At 44.3% G+C, this 21,123-nt stretch overlaps 1 protein-coding gene across 4 annotated transcripts in view; it reads right to left on the bottom strand.

Moving 5' to 3' along the window:
- Nucleotides 1-17,391, bottom strand: part of LOC123763322 (TOG array regulator of axonemal microtubules protein 1) — a 113,150-nt gene extending 95,759 nt beyond the window's left edge. For all 4 annotated transcript variants that reach the window (XM_069303113.1, XM_069303116.1, XM_069303114.1 and 1 more), the window contains exons 1-2: nt 16,706-17,391; nt 9,846-11,349 (exon numbers count right to left, since the gene is read on the bottom strand). In XM_069303113.1, coding sequence (XP_069159214.1) covers nt 9,846-11,105 — 1,260 coding nt within the window. In that variant the 5' untranslated portion in view covers nt 11,106-11,349; nt 16,706-17,391. The remainder of the gene's footprint in view (nt 1-9,845; nt 11,350-16,705) is intronic.
- Between the last annotated feature and the right edge of the window lie 3,732 nt (nt 17,392-21,123).

Here is a 21,123-nt window from a genome sequence, read left to right as displayed (position 1 = left end):
GTGTGACAAAGGTGAAACAGGTATAGAGCACATCTATAAGAGGCGCCATAAAGGTCAAATTCTGCCATTCTAATTTGGGACGCCGAGGACATGGCTGTGAATGTCAACATACACAGTGACGTCACTGTTGCTGCGACGTCACTGGTCATGTGACGTCATACAGGTAATATACCTTGTCCTTCAAACTATAAAAGACAGTGTAATTATGTCCTGTAACTCACTGAGTGCCCACTACAGTACGGTGTTGACATTCAAAGGAAGGTTAGGTTAGGTTAGGTTAGAGATTTGGTATTAAATTCCTTTCAATGGCACATTCAAAGGAAGGTTAGGTTAGGTTAGGTTAGGTTAGGTTAGAGATTTGGTATTAAATTCCTTTCAATGGCATCACATATTGTCATCTCCAAGCATGATGTTGTTGACATCTGACACCCAATCCTCACATGTGGCCCCTAATCCTCACATCTGGGACACCTAATCCACACATCTGGGACCCAATCCACACATCAGTAAATAAAGCAATTGACGCTTTGGTCCGTCCAGAAAAATTATCAATGCGTCGTCTAATCCTCAACCCCGCCGGTATTCAGTCCGTACTATTGTCGTGCCTACAACGACAGTCTGTAGCTGATCTGTGGTACAAAATAATAAAGATGTTTCATTACCAGTGACAAAGAGAATACTGAAACGAATAGCTGATGCAAATCTTACCGACTTGAAAATAAACCAGAAACTGACTTAAAGCTTTAGTGTAATACACGAGACTACGTATATGTATACATATATGTTTATGTACATGTATATGTATAGTCAATCTTTGTTTCACGAGACTGTTATTGCCTCTTTCCTGTCCTCGTTACTTGTGAAGATTGTGTGGTCCGTTCTCTTTAAGTTTCCCAGCGTCAAGAAAACGGTTAGTTTAAAGTAGTCTCTCCTAACCCACCAGAGGACCCAAAACAGAAAACGGGACAGTACGTCACTTTCGCCAGTCGCTTCCATGTTCTAGTACGACAATTTTTAGCCTCAGGTAACACATACGAGCGAAAAGCGACGTTCTAAGTAAGATAACATGTTGGTCAGTTAGGTTAAACCAGCAGAGGTATCTTATATATGATAACAGGCTGACTGGAAAGATATCCATAGATGGCAGCACCTGTCAGAAGCACTGCTGGAACAGGGGTTCGTCTGGGTGGGTATTACGGTTTTTTTTAAGATTTTAGGGGCGGAGTGGTTTAGGTCAAGTCCAGCCTGTTGGTGGGGTGACCCTTGGACTCATCTTGAACGCCTGAGAGAGTAGTTTAGGTCAGGTCCAGCCTGTGGGGTGACCCTTGGACTCATCTTGAGCGCCTGAGAGAGTGGTTTAGGTCAGGTCCAGCCTGTGGAGTGACTCTTGGACTCATCTTGAACGCCTGAGAGAGTAGTTTAGGTCAGGTCCAGCCCGTGGGGTGACCCTTGGACTCATCTTGAACGCCTGAGAGAGTAGTTTAGGTCAGGTCCAGCCTGTGGAGTGACCCTTGGACTCATCTTGAACGCCAGAGAGAGTAGTTTAGGTCAGGTCCAGCCCGTGGGGTGACCCTTGGACTCATCTTGAACGCCTGAGAGAGTAGTTTAGGTCAGGTCCAGCCTGTGGAGTGACCCTTGGGCTTGACGTGACACCCCATGACCCGGCCTGCTCTCTCTTCTGCGGTGTCGTCTGAGCTCTGTCACCCCCACGGCATGCGACGGGGATTGTTTATGACAATATACGCACATATATAAACGCACACAATCAATCAGTCATGCATGTACACGCCGAAACACACACACACACACACACACACACACACACACACACACACACACACACACACACACACACACACACACACACACACACACACACTGTCGTATCGACCAGCAGGAGATGACCTTGAACCCAGTAGACAGTCATGGGTCACCCCCCCACTCCCCAGAAGCCCACATCAAGAGGATATCATCAGCGGCGTATGCTACACGGGCCAACATAGGAACTGCCTTTAAAAACTTGTGTAAGGAATTGTTCAGAACCTTGTATACACATCCTTGATAAATCACCTTGTATATCACTTATGTCAGACCAATCCTGGAGTATGCAGCTCCAGCTTGGAGTCTATACCTAGTTAAACACAAGACAAAGTTAGAGAAGATTCAAAGATATGCCACCAGACTGGTCCCAGACCTGAGAGGTATGAGCTACGAGAAAAGGTTACAGGATCTTAACCTCACGTCCTTTGAAGACAGAAGAGTAAGGGGAGACATGATCACCGCCTACAAAATTCTTAGGCGAATTGGCAGGATTATCTTGATGTTATCTTGAGATAATTTCGGAACTTAGCGTCCCCGCGGCCCGGTCCTCGACCAGACCTCCTTTTTGTTACACATCCCCAGGAAGCAGCCCGTAGCAGCTGGAAAACTCCCAGGTACCTATTTACTGCTAGGTGAATTTCAAGGTGAAGGAAGGAACTATCAGGGGGAAAGCACCAAGCCATTACCACTATAGAGCACTGGGAAGGGGTCAGGATAAGGATTTGGGATGGGACTGTGGGAAAGGAATGGTGCCCAACCACTTGTGGACGGTCGGGGTAATGTCTCATGGTTTCCAGCATGACTCCAAACAATCAATACTTAAACAGGAACTCAAAGGCACTATATTATGGTTTGGAGTGCCTCGAGTGTGACATATTGAGTGCCTCAGTGTGGCCACTTTCCACGAAGACAAACTCAGAATGCGTCACAGGCTCCTTCCAGGAACACAAGTGTCTGAACACACTCAACGCAGCCATTTCCTGAAGGGTCTCTCGCTTCATGCAGGTCGGCGTTCAATCCCCGACTGTCCACAAGTGGTTGGAGCACCATTCCTTCCCTGCCCCCGTCCTATCCCAAATCCTTATCCTGACACCCCCTCCCAGTGCTATATAGCTTGGCGCTTTCCCCTCATAATTACGGGTTCACCATAGCCAGTGCTACATGGACTTCTCGTTCTGAGTAGCTGAATCTGACTCCCTGATAATTCCCTCTGTCTTCAGATCCGCTTCTTGTAATATCCACGTGAAGAAAACAATCCATGTTGGTAATGATTGTTAATCATTACCAATCCATGTTGGTAATGATTGATGGTAATTGATTGCTATACAATCCACCTGGATTGTATAGAATTGTTGTACTTGATTTTTTTCTCAGCCCACTTGGATATTGTGGGAGTGTTGGCAGTGATTGTCCAATCCACCTGGGTATTGTGGAATTGTTGGTATTGATTGTTCAATCCACCAATACTACTCGACATTCAACTGGACTGAACAGTCAATGCCCACAATCCCCAGGAGGTCTGAACAATCTGTGCCAAGAATCCTTCACTCCCCCAGGTGGTCTGAACAATCACTGCCACCAATCGCACAATCCCCAGGAGGATTGGACACCCTGACCTCCCGCCAATCTCCACTATAACGAAGCTCCCTTGGGCTGAGAGTTGGCCAGGCGTGCTAACGACCGCTTTGATCCAGCGACCATCTCACAGGCCAAAAATTGTTTGATTGTGTTTCGCACGAATGCTTCCACTGGACCGTGGTCCAGCACTGGCCCGTGGCCCAGCCCTGGCCCTTGTTTGTTGGGGGGTGATTGTGGAGGTCCTAGTTTGTTGGGGGGGTGATTGATTGTAGGCCTACCAGACTACCTAACCCAACAGCCCTGTGTTGTGTAGGCCTACCAGGCTACTAAAGTAATGAAGCATCACTTCAGCAATGTTAATCAGAGAAATTGAGTTAATATGGTTTACTTAACATGGATAACTTTATCAATCAAGTTACTCTTGAGCTTCAGCACAAAGGGGAACAGATCACAGCCTGAAACTTCAAAGTAACTACGCGCCTTAAAATATATCCCATTTCTACCTGTCAATTATTTTCCATTTTCTTTAAAACTTGCTATCCACCTTGAAGCCTAAAATTTTCACTAAATCTTGTGACAGCTTTAAGAGATCTTCCTGAAACGCTAAGCGTGTTAATGGCTTTGCAACAATGCAAATTATTATCCACAAAATCTACTGACACAATCTACTGTAGCTGTTTGTTGTGTATGTAAAAATAATTACAGCAATGGTGTATTGGAGGGTGTTTTACAGAGTGCTGGCTGGTGGACGGTGGTGGACAGGGGAGGGACGGTCTGGGACCTGGTGGCCTGCATTGCAGTCCTACAAGGGATGGGAGGGATGGTATTACTAGGGGGGGGGTTGGGGGGGACCATTGTCAGGAGAGGAAGTGTCTTCAGTCACGAGATGGTGTGTGTGTGTGTGTGTGTGTGTGTGTGTGTGTGTGTGTGTGTGTGTGTGTGTGTGTGTGTGTGTGTGTGTGTGTGCGGTCTATTTTCTCCAACTTGGGATCATTTACTGGAATCATTATAATTATTGGGATAGTCATAACGCTCTCGAATGTTCTTTATGGAAAGGAGACGAGAAAGGAATCACCTAATATCCATGTACATCCTGTACATCCATGTATATCTGGTACATCCATGTACATCCTGTACATCCATGTATATCCGGTACATCCATGTACATCCGGTTCATCCATGTACCCTTCCGGTACATGGATGAATCAGAAATGCAGATGCCAAATTCACACAGTTAAATAGCATACTGGAGCCACCAGTATGGTAGGAAATGCAGCGTGGACCAAGGATAGAGTCTAATAGAGCTTTAGAGTCTAATAGAGTCTAAGAATAGAGTCTAAAGGGAGCACTATGTGTACTACAGGTCCACGCTGGACACTGTCCTTCCAGTATACATAAATCAAATTGCCGGAAGGGCATTATAAGGAGAAAGTTCTATGCCATTACGACTATATAGCACTGGGAAGGGGTCAGGATAAGGGTTTGAAATTGAAATTGAAAGGGTTTGGGATGGGACGGGGGGAAGGAATGGTGCCCAACCACTTGTGGACGGTCAGGGGATTGAACGTCGACCTGCATGAAGCGAGACCGTCGCTCTACCGTCCACCCCAAGTGGTTGGGCAAACATTGCCGGAACAAAAGTGGATGTGTTCAAGAAACAATTAGACAGATTCTAACAAGAAGTGTCAGACCATAGCCCGTCCTCCTAAGATTTCCCAAGGAAATATCGTACTGAAGTGCCCTTATCCTAACCTACCAGAGGACCCAAAACAGAAAACGGGGCAGAATGTCAATTCCGCGAGCCGCTTCCATTTTCTAATACGACAATTTTTGGACTTGGGTCGAGTGTACGTCAAAATGCGACGCTGCAGAGTAACCGGGCCGTAGTGGGTATGTGGGCCTGCGGGCCGCTCCACGCAACAGCCTGGTGGACCAAGTTATCACAAGTCGAGCCTGGCCCCAGGCATGGCTTAGAAAATAGGAGAACCCTTAGAAACCACTGTAGGTATACTCCAAGCATATTCTAAGTATACTATGATATATTTGACAGTAGTTCTCTCATTTTATCATACTCACACCTTTGATATGACAACCATTCAAATCCTTTCATTTTTCTATGTACGGCGTACTTGCATAGTATTAGTTGTGTGTGTGTGTGTGTGTGTGTGTGTGTGTGTGTGTGTGTGTGTGTGTGTGTGTGTGTGTATGTGTGTGTGTGTGTGTGTGTGTGTGTGTGTGTGTGTGTGTGTGTGTGTGTGTGTGTGTGTGTGTGTGTGTGTGTGTGTGTGTGTGTGTGTTTGTGTGTGTGTGTACTCACCTAGTTGTACTCACCTAGTTGTGTCTGCAGGATCGAGCATTGACTCTTGGATCCCGCCTTTCGAGCATCGGTTGTTTACAGCAATGACTCCTGTCCCATTTCCCTATCATACCTGGTTTTAAAATTATGAATAGTATTTGCTTCCACAACCTGTTCCTGAAGTGCATTCCATTTTCCCATTACTCTCACGCTAAAAGAAAACTTCCTAACATCTCTGTGACTCATCTGAGTTTCAAGCTTCCATCCATGTCCCCTCGTTCTGTTACTATTCCGTGTGAACATTTCGTCTATGTCCACTCTGTCAATCCCTCTGAGTATCCTATACGTTCCTATCATGTCCCCCCTCTCCCTTCTTCTTTCTAGTGTCGTAAGGCACAGTTCCCTCAGGCGCTCCTCATACCCCATCCCTCGTAGCTCTGGGACGAGTCTCGTTGCAAACCTCGTGTGTGTGTGTGTGTGTGTGTGTGTGTGTGTATGTGTGTGTGTGTGTGTGTGTGTGTGTGTGTGTGTGTGTGTACACTTGAACCAGTCCTAACAGCCTAGACAATAACCTGGAGAGCTAGGCAAGGGTGTGCTAGAGTGAACTCATAGAGACACGCAAGGCTCTACACTCTACATACACACACACACACACTCCAGGTATTCCAACCGAGCCAACCACGCTCGCTCTGTACCGCTGAGCGGGACATCGACCGTTCGTCTATATCACGAACGCCATACGCATGTTTCACGTATCGACAGAGAAAACACCGGTTATATGGTCCATTGGTGATGGTCAGTGTAAGGTGGAGACGAGGATATGGTGCCTGCAGGCGTTGATGTCTGCCAGCGTTCATTCTTGCCAGCGATCATTCCTGCCAGCGTTCATTCTTGCCAGCGTTCATTCCTGCCAGCGTTCATTCCTGCCAGCGATCATTCCTGCCAGCGTTCATTCCTGCCATTTGTTTCCGTCAAGGATTCGAACCTAGGGGCTTGACAGCAGAGTGGACAGCGCTCGGAATTCGTAGTCCTAAGGTTCCGGGTTCGATCCCCGGTGGAGGCGGAAACAAATGGACAGTTTCTTTCACCCTGATGCGTCTGTTCACCTAGCAATAAATAGGCACCTGGGAGTTAGACAGCTGCTACGGGCTGCTTCCTGGGGATGTGTAACAAAAAGGAGGCCTGGTCGAGGACCGGGCCGCGGGGACGCTAAACCCCGAAATCATCTCAAGATAACCTCAAGATAACTGCAAGATAACCAGTCCCAGACATCAGCCCACTCACTGCCTCCCACGTTAGTCTTATTCTCCCGCGCTGTGTCGTGAGGAGAGAGAGAGAGAGAGAGAGAGAGAGAGAGAGAGAGAGAGAGAGAGAGAGAGAGAGAGAGAGAGAGAGAGAGAGAGAGAGAGAGAGAAAGAGAGAGAGAGAGAGAGAGAGAGAGAGAGAGAGAGAGAGAGAGAGAGAGAGAGAGAGAGAGAGAGAGAGAGAGAGAGAGAGAGAGAGAGAGAGGGGGGGGACAGACAGACAGACAGACAGAGTACTTATCGAACTACTAACCTTTGATTCCTCTAAATATTGTATGTCCGGATCATGTCCACTCTACTTCTTTCTTTCAGTGTTATTAAGCCTAACTTCTTCAGTCTAGGGTTGCTTAATACCTTCAATTATGGGACTAAACATACAGCAAACCTATGTACTTTTCTCAATCTTTGCGTTCTGCATTTTCGGGGTGGGTGCTGCATACTTTCACACTGGTCTGACGTATGTTGTATAAACCATCATAAATGCATCACTGAGCTGTCCCACCACCATCTTAAGAATCACACTCCGTCAAAAATACGACCGTTTAACCTAACCAGACACATACGAAGCAACCCAATTAACCTATCATGGCCGAAGGACAGAAAACGTCACTATTACGGTGTTTTAATTGTCATTCAAGCATCGCATTTTTAACGAATTAGTCGATTCCGCTGTAAGTAAGCATTTGAATTTGAATTTTGAATTTGAACCCGGGATCGGTCACGTCACAGAAAACGGGACCCGATAGGACGTTGAACCGTCTGGTGAGAAGGAGGAGGGGGGACTACACCCCTGAGGGAAGTGAACCCTCTCTATGTCTGTCACTACTCTCTAAACCAGCTTAACCCAACCCAACCCAACCGATCCTGAACCATCCCGACCCAACCCGTCCTAACACAAGCTATGTGACGTAGCTATGACGCCATAACCACCAAATCATTACAGGTCTTAGCCAAAGGACAAATCCAGCACTCCGCCACGATATCTATCCCCGATATCAGCTTATCCTCAGCTTCCTAAGCTTAATAAAGGTACGAACCAGGGTACAGCTACGCAATACAAAACCATACCAATAATGGCATACGCTCACGCGGAATCACGTCATTCTGTATTTGATTACACAATGTGACCTAACTTCACGTAACCAAACTTTGTAACGAGCATTCAGGGTGAAGTGTGAGCACGTCATGACCCGAGGTCGAGTACTGGTCAACACAGTACCCCAGGGGTCAACACAGTACCCCAGGGGTCAACACAGTACCCCAGGGGTCAACACAGTACCCCAGGGGTCAACACAGTACCCCAGGGGTCAACACAGTACCCCAGGGGTCAACACAGTACCCCAGGGGTCAACACAGTACCCCAGGGGTCAACACAGTACCCCAGGGGTCAACACAGTACCCCAGGGGTCAACACAGTACCCCAGGGGTCAACACAGTACCCCAGGGGTCAACACAGTACCCCAGGGGTCAACACAGTACCCCAGGGGTCAACACAGTACCCCAGGGGGTCAACACAGTACCCCAGGGGTCAACACAGTACCCCAGGGTGAGGGGAGGGGGAGAGAGATGCATAAACAATGCCGCTGAACACATCAATAACGAAACACGGGGAGCGTACTGGCTGCTATTTCCGGGTGGTGGTGACCTACTTACTGGTGGCTTTGTCAAGGTGGAGGGCTACCGGGAGCTACCGGGAGGCCTACCGGGAGGACAAAGGAGACCAGTGAACACAGGCTGGTCAGTGAGAGAGGGCAGGGGCTAGAGAGGAAGGAAAGAGAGGCTATAGAGAGGAGGAAGGGACAGCTAGAGAGGAAAAGGGAGGAGGACAAGAGAGCGGAGAGACTAGAGGGGTTCAAGAAAGGCGGGAAGGACTAGAGAGAGACTAGAGAAGTGGAGACAGGGCTAGAGAGAAGACAGGAGTAGAGAGAAGGACCACAGACAGGTGGTAACGAAGCTATAAGAGGGAGAGGGGGATAGATATAGGAGAGGGGACGTAGTTCATGGCAATTCGAGACAGAGGGGATAGTTATCCTCAGGTTCCCTCCACCCCTTTCCAAGTCCCACCTAAGTCCTTCTTAAACACATCTAGAAACTCAAACTCAAGGTGATATGATCACTACGTACAAAATAGTAACAGGAATTGATAAAATCGACAGGGAAGACTTCCTGAGACCTGGAACTTCAAGAACAAGAGGCCATAGATTTAAACTAGCTAAACACAGTTGCCGAAGATATATAAGAAAATTCACCTTCGCAAATAGAGTGGTAGACGGTTGGAACAAGTTAAGTGAGAAGGTGGTGGAGGCCAAGACCGTCAGTAGTTTCAAAGCGTTATATGACAAAGAGTGCTGGGAAGACGGGACACCACGAGCGTAGCTCTCATCCTGTAACTACACTTAGGTAATTACACTTAGGTAATTACTATGTGCTCTCGACAGCAAGAACACGCATAGCGATGCTCAGTTGCCGAAGGCGGCTTTTTAACCACAGGTTGCTTAATGTACTGATTCCCGACCTGTTTTCGCCATCATATCTATTGTATGTTACTCGGATATACCCCTGGATGCAGCCTGGTGCAGGAGAATGTTGCCCAATCGCGTCATCCCCACCCGGGGATTGAACCCGGGTCCCACTATTGTGAGCACCTGGTTTTGCGCTACCATGTTAAGAGTTCCAATACACGATGCAAGACTTCCATGTTAAGTGAGTCCAAAATCAAGAGCGTATAAACATGACCACATGAGCGCTCTGCTATTTTTAAATCAAAGACAAGAGTCGTGATCAATTCTCGGCCAAACTGGCAGCGCGTCACTACACAATATTAAAACAGGAGTTTGAGTACTCACCGGGTGTCTTATCTTCTCTATGATGGCACCGTCAAGAATCCCAAACTCCGTGCTTCGCTGAGGGCTTGGTTCCTCCTCGCTAGGAATGCTGACCTGCTTGTCCAGCAGGATCGGTGTAACCACGTCGTTGTCGTCGTCGTGGTTGTCCTCGTCTTTGTCGTTGTCGTCCTCGTCGTGGTCGTCCTCGTCGTGGTCGTCCTCGTCATTTCCTTCCTGACTGCCTTCGTCTGTGGCCCGCGTGTCCACAACCTCCAGCAGCTTGTCCAGTTTCTCCTGTGATCCTGAACTCAAGTGTTGCAGGTAACTATTAAATTTTGCTTCCCCGATTAGATTACGGAGCTCTTTGAGCGTTGATATGGCTGCAGGCTTCATGTCCGGGTTGAAGACCTTCCTGTAGAGGCACTGGACTAAGGGCGTCAGGTCGACGTCGGAGAAATCTTCAGTGAGTAAATGAATTATGTTCAGAGTTACCGTTTTGCTGATGTCCTTGTTCTCGTGGTTGATGCCGTAGGTAACCAGGTCATCAACAAAGCCGTCTTTATCCTTGCTTGTGGAAACAAAGGTCTTCAGAAGCTGGATATTGGATTTCTGGAGTGTAGTACATCTGTCGCCCAAGTTCGGTACGAGATTCGGAAGAACAATGGACATGCAGGCGTCTAAGTCACTCTTGAGGTAAGGTAGGAGGTCGAGGATGAGCAGAGTGGCTTCGTTACGGATCTCCCACATGTCCTCAGCCAGCAGTTTGTACAGCTCCTCGAAAAAGCCGAGCTTGTTGAAATTATTTGGAATTATATTATGTTTCTTTAATTCCTTTTTTAAAGACATAATGAACTGAATTTTATTTTTTGGAAGACTGGGTGAGGCTGTCTTGCTCGTCCCGTGGACAGGCTCCAGCGTGAGGGAGTATTGTGATAACCGATTAATTGTATCTTCTGGACTTTCATCCTCGTCACTATCCCTCGGCGTATCTCTGTGAGCCACGTCCGGGGGCGGTGGCTGAGGCGTCGTGACCTCGTCGGACGACGTCGTAGAGCTTCTGACTGGCGAAAAACGATTTTCAAGATGAGTCGAATGCCTTGAAGAGCTTTTACTGTGGGTGTCATAATCTCTCTTCTCCTTGGCAGACGTGACGCCGGTCCTGGCCAGCACTGCCCCCGTGGACACCAGCGACGATGTCTGGGGAAATGAGTGCGTCACTAGGGGCCCTTGAGACACGTCGTGGACGTCGCTGGGCTGAGGCATGTTGTCAATAGTCGCCATTTTTATAGCTGTGGTGACGGCAATGTCTTCGGCAGAGTCGTGGCCCAGTAAGGTCTAAGAGGCCTGGCCTGGGCGAGGCGAAACCAGTTTGAGGATTGAGTGGGTGGAGTTGGAGCAGAGTGGAGTGTCAGTGTGGAGGCCTGGTGTGGATGTAGGAAGCAAGCGGGTGGAGTAGGTGGGGAGCGCTTCTGACTCGTCTCCTGAACCCTCCTCCTCCCCGCCCGGCTCCTGACCCATTCTCACCCTGGAAGGGTAAAACTATGCATCAAGAAATGAATAAATGAACAAGAATAAAGTTCACAAGAACATACAAAGTGTTCTGCTAGCTGTAATGCTCCCCAGATTCTCTGTACTAACCTTAAGAGACGACATGGGCTACATAATAACTGTCCTCCTTACAAATTTATAACAAAAAAAAATTGCTTTCATGAAAAAAAATATTACAAAATTTTGAATGTGGTGCCTCCCGCTGCCATAACTTTGTGTCGAGGAATGATAAGTGTAATATAGCCCTCGCAGTCTCAATAAAACACAATAACAATTCGAAAATGAATTTCTTACAAACTTATAAAAAAAAACTTTGCGAAAAAAATAATGTACAAACTCCTTGTTGCCGAACTACCCTCAGTTGGATTTATAGACAGAGCTAGCAACCCGTTCTCGCACTTTCTTACAGTCAATATTGACTTATTAAATAAGTGCATATGTGACATACTAATTTATTGTGAATATTTTAGTTTACCTTGAAAAGCTTCATAGAAAACACTGACCTTACCTAATCTTCTTAGTATGTTAAGATAAGCATCTTATTGCTTCGTAATTACAATTATTACTTAACCTATACCTATAATAGGATTAGCAATATTTGTAATTACGAAGCAATAAGATGCTTATCTTAACATACTAAGAAGGTTAGGTAAGGTTGGTGTTTTCTGTGAAGCTTTTCAAGGTAAACTAAAATATTCACAATAAATTAGTATGTCACATATGCACGTATTTAATAAGTCTATATTGACTATACGAAAGTGCGAGGACGGGTTGGAGCTAGCACATACAATACCTAAAGCCACTAATACGCTCGGGCAACTAATACGCATAGCGTAAATGACACAGGCAGATAAATTAATGCCAATAAACAAAAATTGCCCTAGGAGCTCAGGTTCTCATGTTCGTTATGGAAGAGCGAGTACTCCTCATTTAATAACAAACTACAAACTGTCAACTGTGCCAACTGGCCTGTGATCACCCTCCTTCGGCTATTAGATTAACAGGTCAAGTGCCTGTCACAACGGGCCCCTGTTGGCATCGTAAGTGCCAGCTGCAACCTAAGATGCTCGGACTCTAGAAGAAGAAACAAGTGAAGATCGATGAGTTGTTAAGTTATTGAGTGTGACCTTTTGTCTCCGGCCCATTGACTGGTATCTAAAGGTTTGGTTGATGTGCCGGTCAGAGACCTTGGGAAGGTGGTGGAGGATTGGTCAATGACCTTGAGTCAGCAGACTGCGCCACTCAGCAGTGCGAACTCGGCAGACTGCGCCCTGCAGCAGCACGCAGTCTGCAGACTGCGCCATTCAGCAATACAGAGTCAGCAGACTCTGCAATGTGGCACAACGCTGTCTGCAGACTGCATCCTGCAACGGTGCAATCCGTTTTGTTTCAATCTTACTCAATATTTATACTTTTATGTAGCATGTAAATGAATAGGCCCCATGGTGATCGACACACTATCATCAATAATACCTCGATTAGTGTATTTATCAGTGTATATATACACTAGGAGTGAATTATATTATAGTATACTGATGATTAACATATATTAAAAAGAGTACTAGTGGCCTTAGTGATCAACTAGGCTATGATATAACACGTCAACCTCCAGAATCTCTCAGATTTCCTCTAACCTCTCTAGGTTGACATCAGTGAAGGGTTCAGAGGCAGGAACTGCATTGTAACTGGGCAAAACACACGTTCTATACCCATTACATTATACTTTGATATTTCACCTTTCAAACCTTGATTAAATGCTCGTTTTAGACTTAGGATCTTCAGAATACTCTTGGTATCAGAGCACATTTTGAACAGTGAAACTTCTTTCTAGTGAGTTTTGTTAAACGATTTTGCAACGCCTAACTTTCATCAATTTTGGAAATATTCATTATACTTTAATATTCATTGTGCTTTTCGTCCCATTCTAGTTCCTTGCTTCTGGCTATTGTACCAACCTGCGAGTGCTATCATCACTAACATTAAACTATCCGTAACAATAACGACTGTTTTAAATATGTAATGAATTACCAAATGATATTTCTGCCTTAAACCTAAACTGGATCACACTCTTTTATATTACTAAATAATCCGATTCATCACTGAATCCTGAAAAAGCTAGGCTATGATCCAATCACTCACAATCCTGAAAAAAACTCAACGCACCAGAAATCGAAAAAAAGATTTCTTTTTACTAGTTGAAAATGGCCGAAGTTTCTAACACAATACCAGATTGACCCCCGCTTGCAAGTCATGCGTGTTCTCATGTCTGGCTTCTGATCGCTGTGGAAATAAGGCCAGGATTCTCAGAATAATTTAAACTAATCTCACAACGTAATGAAATTAGTTTATTAGGTCACGAATATTCTGGTGTTCGGCTTGTTGGTTGGGTAGGATGCAGGTGGGGGGGGGGAGAGAATATCATAGGCTGTGTGGAACTTTATTAACGAATAATTCATAATATGCTTGTCACACAAATAAATTTCTTTGGGGGAAACTATATGCGGTTTTACCTTATATTTCTAATGCGTATGTACCTCCTCGCGATAATTAAATATATTTTATACATTTATAAAACTTGTGCAAACCTCCCCCCCCCCACCCCTCACACACCCTTTCCTCTTTATTTGATATTCCTTGCTCCATTTTCATCTTATTCTTGTTATGACTAATGTTATACAAGTTATGCCCAAAAGGCTTCGGTAACATCATTTTCAGATATTGTAGCCTCGTCACTTTCAGAGTTAATTAAAATAAAGTAGTTTATTTTAAAATCTTTATTTTACTACTTAAGTAATAAGATATGAATAGTTACGACGGCTTTAATCTCATAAGGTTTATACTCTAGGAGCCGACTATATATGTGTTAATAATTAAATGGATAGGGTATCCGGCAGTGCCCGGGTCTCTGTTTTTCTCTCTCTCTAGCTTTGTCTCTCTCCCATTATCTCTCAGAACAGTCAATAAACATGGCTAGCAAACACATAATAACCACACTGTTATGCTTATCATTGTCAGATACAATGTTGTAAGAACAATAATCTTATGTTTGGGTGACGAACAGATGCCAACAAAATGTAAACGCTATGGACAATCAAATCTACATTTCAGACTTCGTAGAAGTCGATTATTTGCGCAATAGGAGCCAAACCTATTTAGAAATGGGTGTGAAGTTGAACCCAACACCCCTGTGACACTGCCCATACTATCCCAATTCACCGTGGAAAGTTGCGTGAAGTTAACATCAACTGTCCTTGAACAAACATCAACTCCAACCTTGAACAAACATTATCTTGTGTAGCTATCGACTGCAATACAGGAAACTAGAAACCTAAGCTGCAGCTGTTTCCTGTATTGGCTACAATACAGGAAACTAGAAACCTAGGCTGCAGCTGTTTCCTGTAGTGATTACAATACAGGAAACTAGAAACCTAGGCTACAGCTGTTTCCTGTATTGGTTACAATGCAGGAAACTAGAAACCTAGGCTGCAGCTGTTTCCTGTTGTGGTTACAATGCAGGAAACTAGAAACCTAAGCTGCAGCTGTTTCCTGTATTGGCTACAATACAGGAAACTAGAAACCTAGGCTGCAGCTGTTTCCTGTTGTGGTTACAATGCAGGAAACTAGAAACCTAAGCTGCAGCTGTGAAAGAACCTATTTCATTGATTCACTGACTAACGATTCCACATAATTTACACGGGATTCTTAATTAGCAGCGCGCGGCCAGATCCATTGCCGCACGTCAATATGGGGGCTGCTGGAGACGTAGAATGCTCTTTGGTTCAATACTCATAAATGCTTCACTGAGAGAGATAAAGTGTGGCGTGCCTAGACTTGTTGTTCAACATACGTTAAAAGCGGGAGTTTGCTCAAATCACAGGCTAATGGTCATAATCTAAGCCCAACCAACCATGCGATGATAGTTTATTCACTCTCGTGTTCGAGGATATCCTCATATTGCACCCAAAAATTTGCCAGTGCAGGCTACTAAACGTATGGCCCTGTATGACTAACCATCCTGTGTGATGGGGACTTTTAGAATCACGTAGATAGCTTTTTGACACACTATACTCCTCTTCATATAGTCTAGGGTAGCTCCACAAATGCATATGTACCTAAATGTGTTAATAATAATAACAATAATAATAATAATAATAATAAAAAGCGATGAGACCGTACGAAGTATTTGTTTTTTTAAAAATGAACGAGTCAAGATTCAGTACTCTGAAGGCATTGTGTAATTCATTCATTAAGATGTATAATTTAATTGTTTGCTTAATAATTGACCGAGTGATTCTTGAGAGACGAATGCTGAAGTATGTGTGTGATATCTGCATTTATCTGAGAACTATCATCTCTAGTGGCCCCGGGAAGCTACAGGAGCTTGACAAAGGTAAACCCCCATTATTTCAGAGGCTCTGTGCATTCCACATACATACATACATACAAGTACTTTTAAAGATGTGTTGATTAACACGAAAGCGCTCAAGTCATTTCTTGTTTCATTTTTTCATCATGTGTTAATTTCTTCGGGATTTACACACTAAATGTATGAATAATTACATTCATACAAGTAATTAGTCACGTGTATGAATGCTTTATTTGTATGAATGTATAAATAATTACATTCATACAAGTAATTATTCACTTGTATGAATTATTTACATTCATACAATTAGTTACTTGTTAGTCTATATATTTAATTGGAAAATTATTAAAGCCTAGCGTAAATTGAGCGCAAGAAGCCATAACTCTCACCAAACCACGGTTATTACAAGTAGTTGTGTGAACCCTGTGAGTGAACACGGCCAAAAGTGGCGTTCTCTGTATGTGTTCAACCACTTGAGCTGGACAGTAGAGCGACGGTCTCGCTTCCTGCAGGTCGGCGTTCAATCCCCGACCGTCCATAAGTGGTTGGGCACCATTCCTCCCCCCCCCCCCCCTCCTGTCCCATCCTAAATGCTTATCCTGACTCCTTCCCAGAGCTATATAGGCGTAATGGCTTGGCGCCTTCTCCATTTCTCGTCACATACATCAGTGTAACAATGCTGACAGCTGCATCATTGATGATTCATTGTCAGACCAACGTTGTCACTATCACATCAATGTTGATTTACTGTCACATCAATGTTGATTTACTGTCACATCAATGTTGATTTACTGTCACATCAATGTTGATTTACTGTCACATCAATGTTGATTTACTGTCACATCAATGTTGATTTACTGTCACATCAATGTTGATTTACTGTCACATCAATGTTGATTCACCGTCATATCAATGTAAGCATCTATACATGTACATATATGGTAGTTATATATAAAACAAGACTTACCTGCAGCAGTGGTGATATAAGCCTACATCGCCTTCCACCAAGACTTGCTGATTAAGGCTTAATGTCCAATAAAGCCAACAAATCCGTATATTGGCAGATATTTGTTCACTATTAGAGGAACCAAAACAGTGTTTACGTCAAGAAAACAGTGTCTTACAAGCCTTCTACTCCAGGCAGTTAAGACAAGTACATATTTTGGCTCGTTAGTTCCCAAACGACCCGGAAAGGAAATTACAGAGACGGTCCATTCCATTCACTTGGACTGTATGGGGTCTCGAACCCTGGACCCCATGGGTGAGAGTTCCCTAATGACCCGGAAAGGACATTACAGAGACGGTCCATTCCATTCACTTGGACTGTATGGGGTCTCGAACCCTGGATTCCATGGGTGTGAGGGCGACTTTTTGTTTCACAGAGATGGTGTTATGGGGTAATGAGAGGGGTGTTGATGGGACTCGAACAGGGAAGAGCAGCAGCCTGTGGCAGGCGACGAGGGAGACGCCGGGGGCGCTACTGACGGCGGGTCACTCTGGCTACCTCACTACACACACCATCGATCACCTTCCTCCATCCATTTTACGGGCTGACCTCAGCACCGCTCCTGTGCCGGGTGGGTCCGCCGCGGGCTCGCCATAGCCCGTGCTACTTGGAATTTGTTCCGAGTAGCTGAATCTATAGTAACAACAACTTCCTCCATGCCACCTGACCCTAGTGATCACACACACTCATGTATGTACCAAACTTCCTCCTCCCTGCAGCTAGAGGTCAGGCTCGTACCAATGGTGTGTGTAATTACCTAAGTGTAGTTACAGGATGAGAGCTATGCTCATGGCATCCCGTCTTCCCAGCACTCTTTGTCGTATAACGCTTATATTAGTGTATACTGGGAGCAGGTTTTCATTTATACACAAGGATCAACATCCTTCAAATTATTCAGTATTGTAAGTTTCGATGAGATCAGCCCTATCATGTCTAGTTTGCTGTGTTGTTAGTCCTGTGGCCCTCAACCGTGCCTGGTATGAGAGTTGACATAAGTCTCGAATATACATACTAGGATTATATCAAGATCTATCCGAAAGGTCAAGTTACTGATCTACCCTAGGATGTAACCTCACAGCTGACTAACTCATGGGGTACCTATTCACTACTAAGTGAACAGCCACATTAGGTGATAGGAAACGCTCCCGACTATTTTTGTATTCGAGGATTCGAACCTCGAATTCCCGATTGTTAGCCGAGAAAGAACCCGATTGTGGTATCGGGAACTGTAATTACACATATTCATGTGGAGATAAGACCTTTCCAACAACCAGATACATGCAGGACCATAACAATATATATACCGAGTCGGGAGCCGGTCGGCCGAGCGGACAGCACGCGGGACTTGTGAGCCTGTGGTCCTGGGTTCGATCCCAGGCGCCGGCGAGAAACAATGGGCAGAGTTTCTTTCACCCTATGCCCCTGTTACCTAGCAGTAAAATAGGTACCTGGGTGTTAGTCAGCTGTCACGGGCTGCTTCCTGGGGGTGGAGGCCTGGTCGAGGACCGGGCCGCGGGGACACTAAAAAGCCCCGAAATCATCTCAAGATAACCTCAAGAAGATACTTTCAAGGCAGTGCGGGTTGTGTATTCAGTATGTCACTCATTTAATCTATTATTAAATCAAATTAAAAACAATATCATCTAAATACGCCATATCAGTCAATTAAATATAACACACGAGGCTACCTAAACATAACACACGAGGCTACCTATATATAACACACGAGGCTATACCTAAATATAACACACGATACTACCTAAATATAACACACGAGACTACCTAAATATAACACACGAGACTACCTAAATATAACACACGAGGCTACCTAAATATAACACATGAGGCTACCTAAATATAACACACGAGGCTATACCTAAATATAACACACGATACTACCTAAATATAACACACGAGACTACCTAAATATAACACACGAGGCTACCTAAATATAACACACGAGGCTACCTAAATATAACACACGAGGCTACCAAAATATAACACACAAAGCTACCTAAATATAACACACGAGGCTACCAAAATATAACACACAAAGCTACCTAAATATAACACACGAGACTACCTAAATATAACACACGAGGCTACCTAAATATAACACACGAGGCTACCTAAATATAACACACGAGGCTACCTAAATATAACACACGAGGCTACCTAAATATAACACACGAGACTACCTAAATATAACACACGAGGCTACCTAAATATTACACACGAGGCTACCTAAATATAACACACGAGGCTACCTAAATATAACACACAAAGCTACCTAAATATAACACACGAGGCTACCAAAATATAACACACAAAGCTACCTAAATATAACACACGAGACTACCTAAATATAACACACGAGGCTACCTAAATATAACACACGAGGCTACCTAAATATAACACACGAGGCTACCTAAATATAACACACGAGGCTACCTAAATATAACACACGAGACTACCTAAATATAACACACGAGGCTACCTAAATATTACACACGAGGCTACCTAAATATAACACACGAGGCTACCTAAATATAACACACAAAGCTACCTAAATATAACACACGAGGCTACCTAAATATAACACACGAGGCTACCTAAATATAACACACGAGGCTACCTAAATATAACACACGAGGCTACCTAAGTATAACACACGAAGCTACCTAAATATAACACACGAGGCTACCTAAATATAACACACGAGGCTACCTAAATATAACACACGAGGCTACCTAAATATAACACACGAGGCTACCTAAATATAACACACGAAGCTACCTAAATATTACACACGAGGCTACCTAAATATAACAAACGAGGCTAAATATAAAATACATCAATAAGCGGAAATTACCCAATTATTTATGACCTAAATGCTATGTAGTCATTAAATAGATGACTACTCAAGACAAACTTCGAGGATAATAAATGGTAGAAAATCACGACAGGGGGAAAAGGTGTTCGATATAGGGATCCTTACCCTTCATCCTCCACAGAGGCAACAAAAAATCAAAATAAAACTAAAAATAAAAAAAAAAAAATTGCCGATGCTAATGCGTCAATTTTGATTAATAAATACATCTGCAAGGCAACCGACTATTAGTATGATTTAATATTGTTTAACACACATTTGTTGTTTTTGGCTATGCATTTACCTGAATTTACATATTTTGGGGCCACTAGTATTAATGGCCTCGACGAGGACAGGGAGCCGGCGGCTTGTCAAAGGTCCCCCAATTGTATGTAGTCCCCCTATGTATATTATATACATATATATATATATATATATATATATATATATATATATATATATATATATATATATATATATATATATATATATATATATATATATAATATATATATTATATATTATATAAATATATATATATATATATATATATATATATATATATATATATATATATATATATATATAATATATATATAAATATATATATAACTGAAAACTCACACCCCAGAAGTGACTCGAACCCATACTCCCACAACTGGTATGTACAGGGACGCCTTAATCCGCTTGACCATCACGACCGGACATAAGGAAGTGATAGCCGAGGCTATATGAACCACTTCCCCGCCGGCACTCGGATGGTAATCTTGGGCATAGCATTTTATCAAATCACCTCATTCTTTGGGGCACACGTGAGGAACACAAATGCAAACAAGCCTGAATGGTCCCCAGGACTATATACAACTGAAAACTCACACCCCAGAAGTGACTCGAACCCATACTCCCACAACTGGTATGTACAGGGACGCCTTAATCCGCTTGACCATCACGACCGGACATAAGGAAGTGATAGCCGAGGCTATATGAACCACTTCCCCGCCGGCACTCGGATGGTAATCTTGGGCATAGCATTTTATCAAATCACCTCATTCTTTGGGGCACACGTGAGGAACACAAATGCAAACAAGCCTGAATGGTCCCCAGGACTATATACAACTGAAAACTCACACCCCAGAAGTGACTCGAACCCATACTCCCACAACTGGTATGTACAGGGACGCCTTAATCCGCTTGACCATCACGACCGGACACTTCCTTATGTCCGGTCGTGATGGTCAAGCGGATTAAGGCGTCCCTGTACATACCAGTTGTGGGAGTATGGGTTCGAGTCACTTCTGGGGTGTGAGTTTTCAGTTGTATATAGTCCTGGGGACCATTCAGGCTTGTTTGCATTTGTGTTCCTCACGTGTGCCCCAAAGAATGAGGTGATTTGATAAAATGCTATGCCCAAGATTACCATCCGAGTGCCGGCGGGGAAGTGGTTCATATAGCCTCGGCTATCACTTCCTTATGTCCGGTCGTGATGGTCAAGCGGATTAAGGCGTCCCTG

This window comes from Procambarus clarkii, chromosome 49 (genome assembly GCF_040958095.1).
Source record: "Procambarus clarkii isolate CNS0578487 chromosome 49, FALCON_Pclarkii_2.0, whole genome shotgun sequence".
Lineage (NCBI taxonomy): Eukaryota > Metazoa > Arthropoda > Malacostraca > Decapoda > Cambaridae > Procambarus > Procambarus clarkii.
Note: the sequence above shows the minus strand (reverse complement) of the source record. Positions and strands in the feature narration are given on the sequence as shown.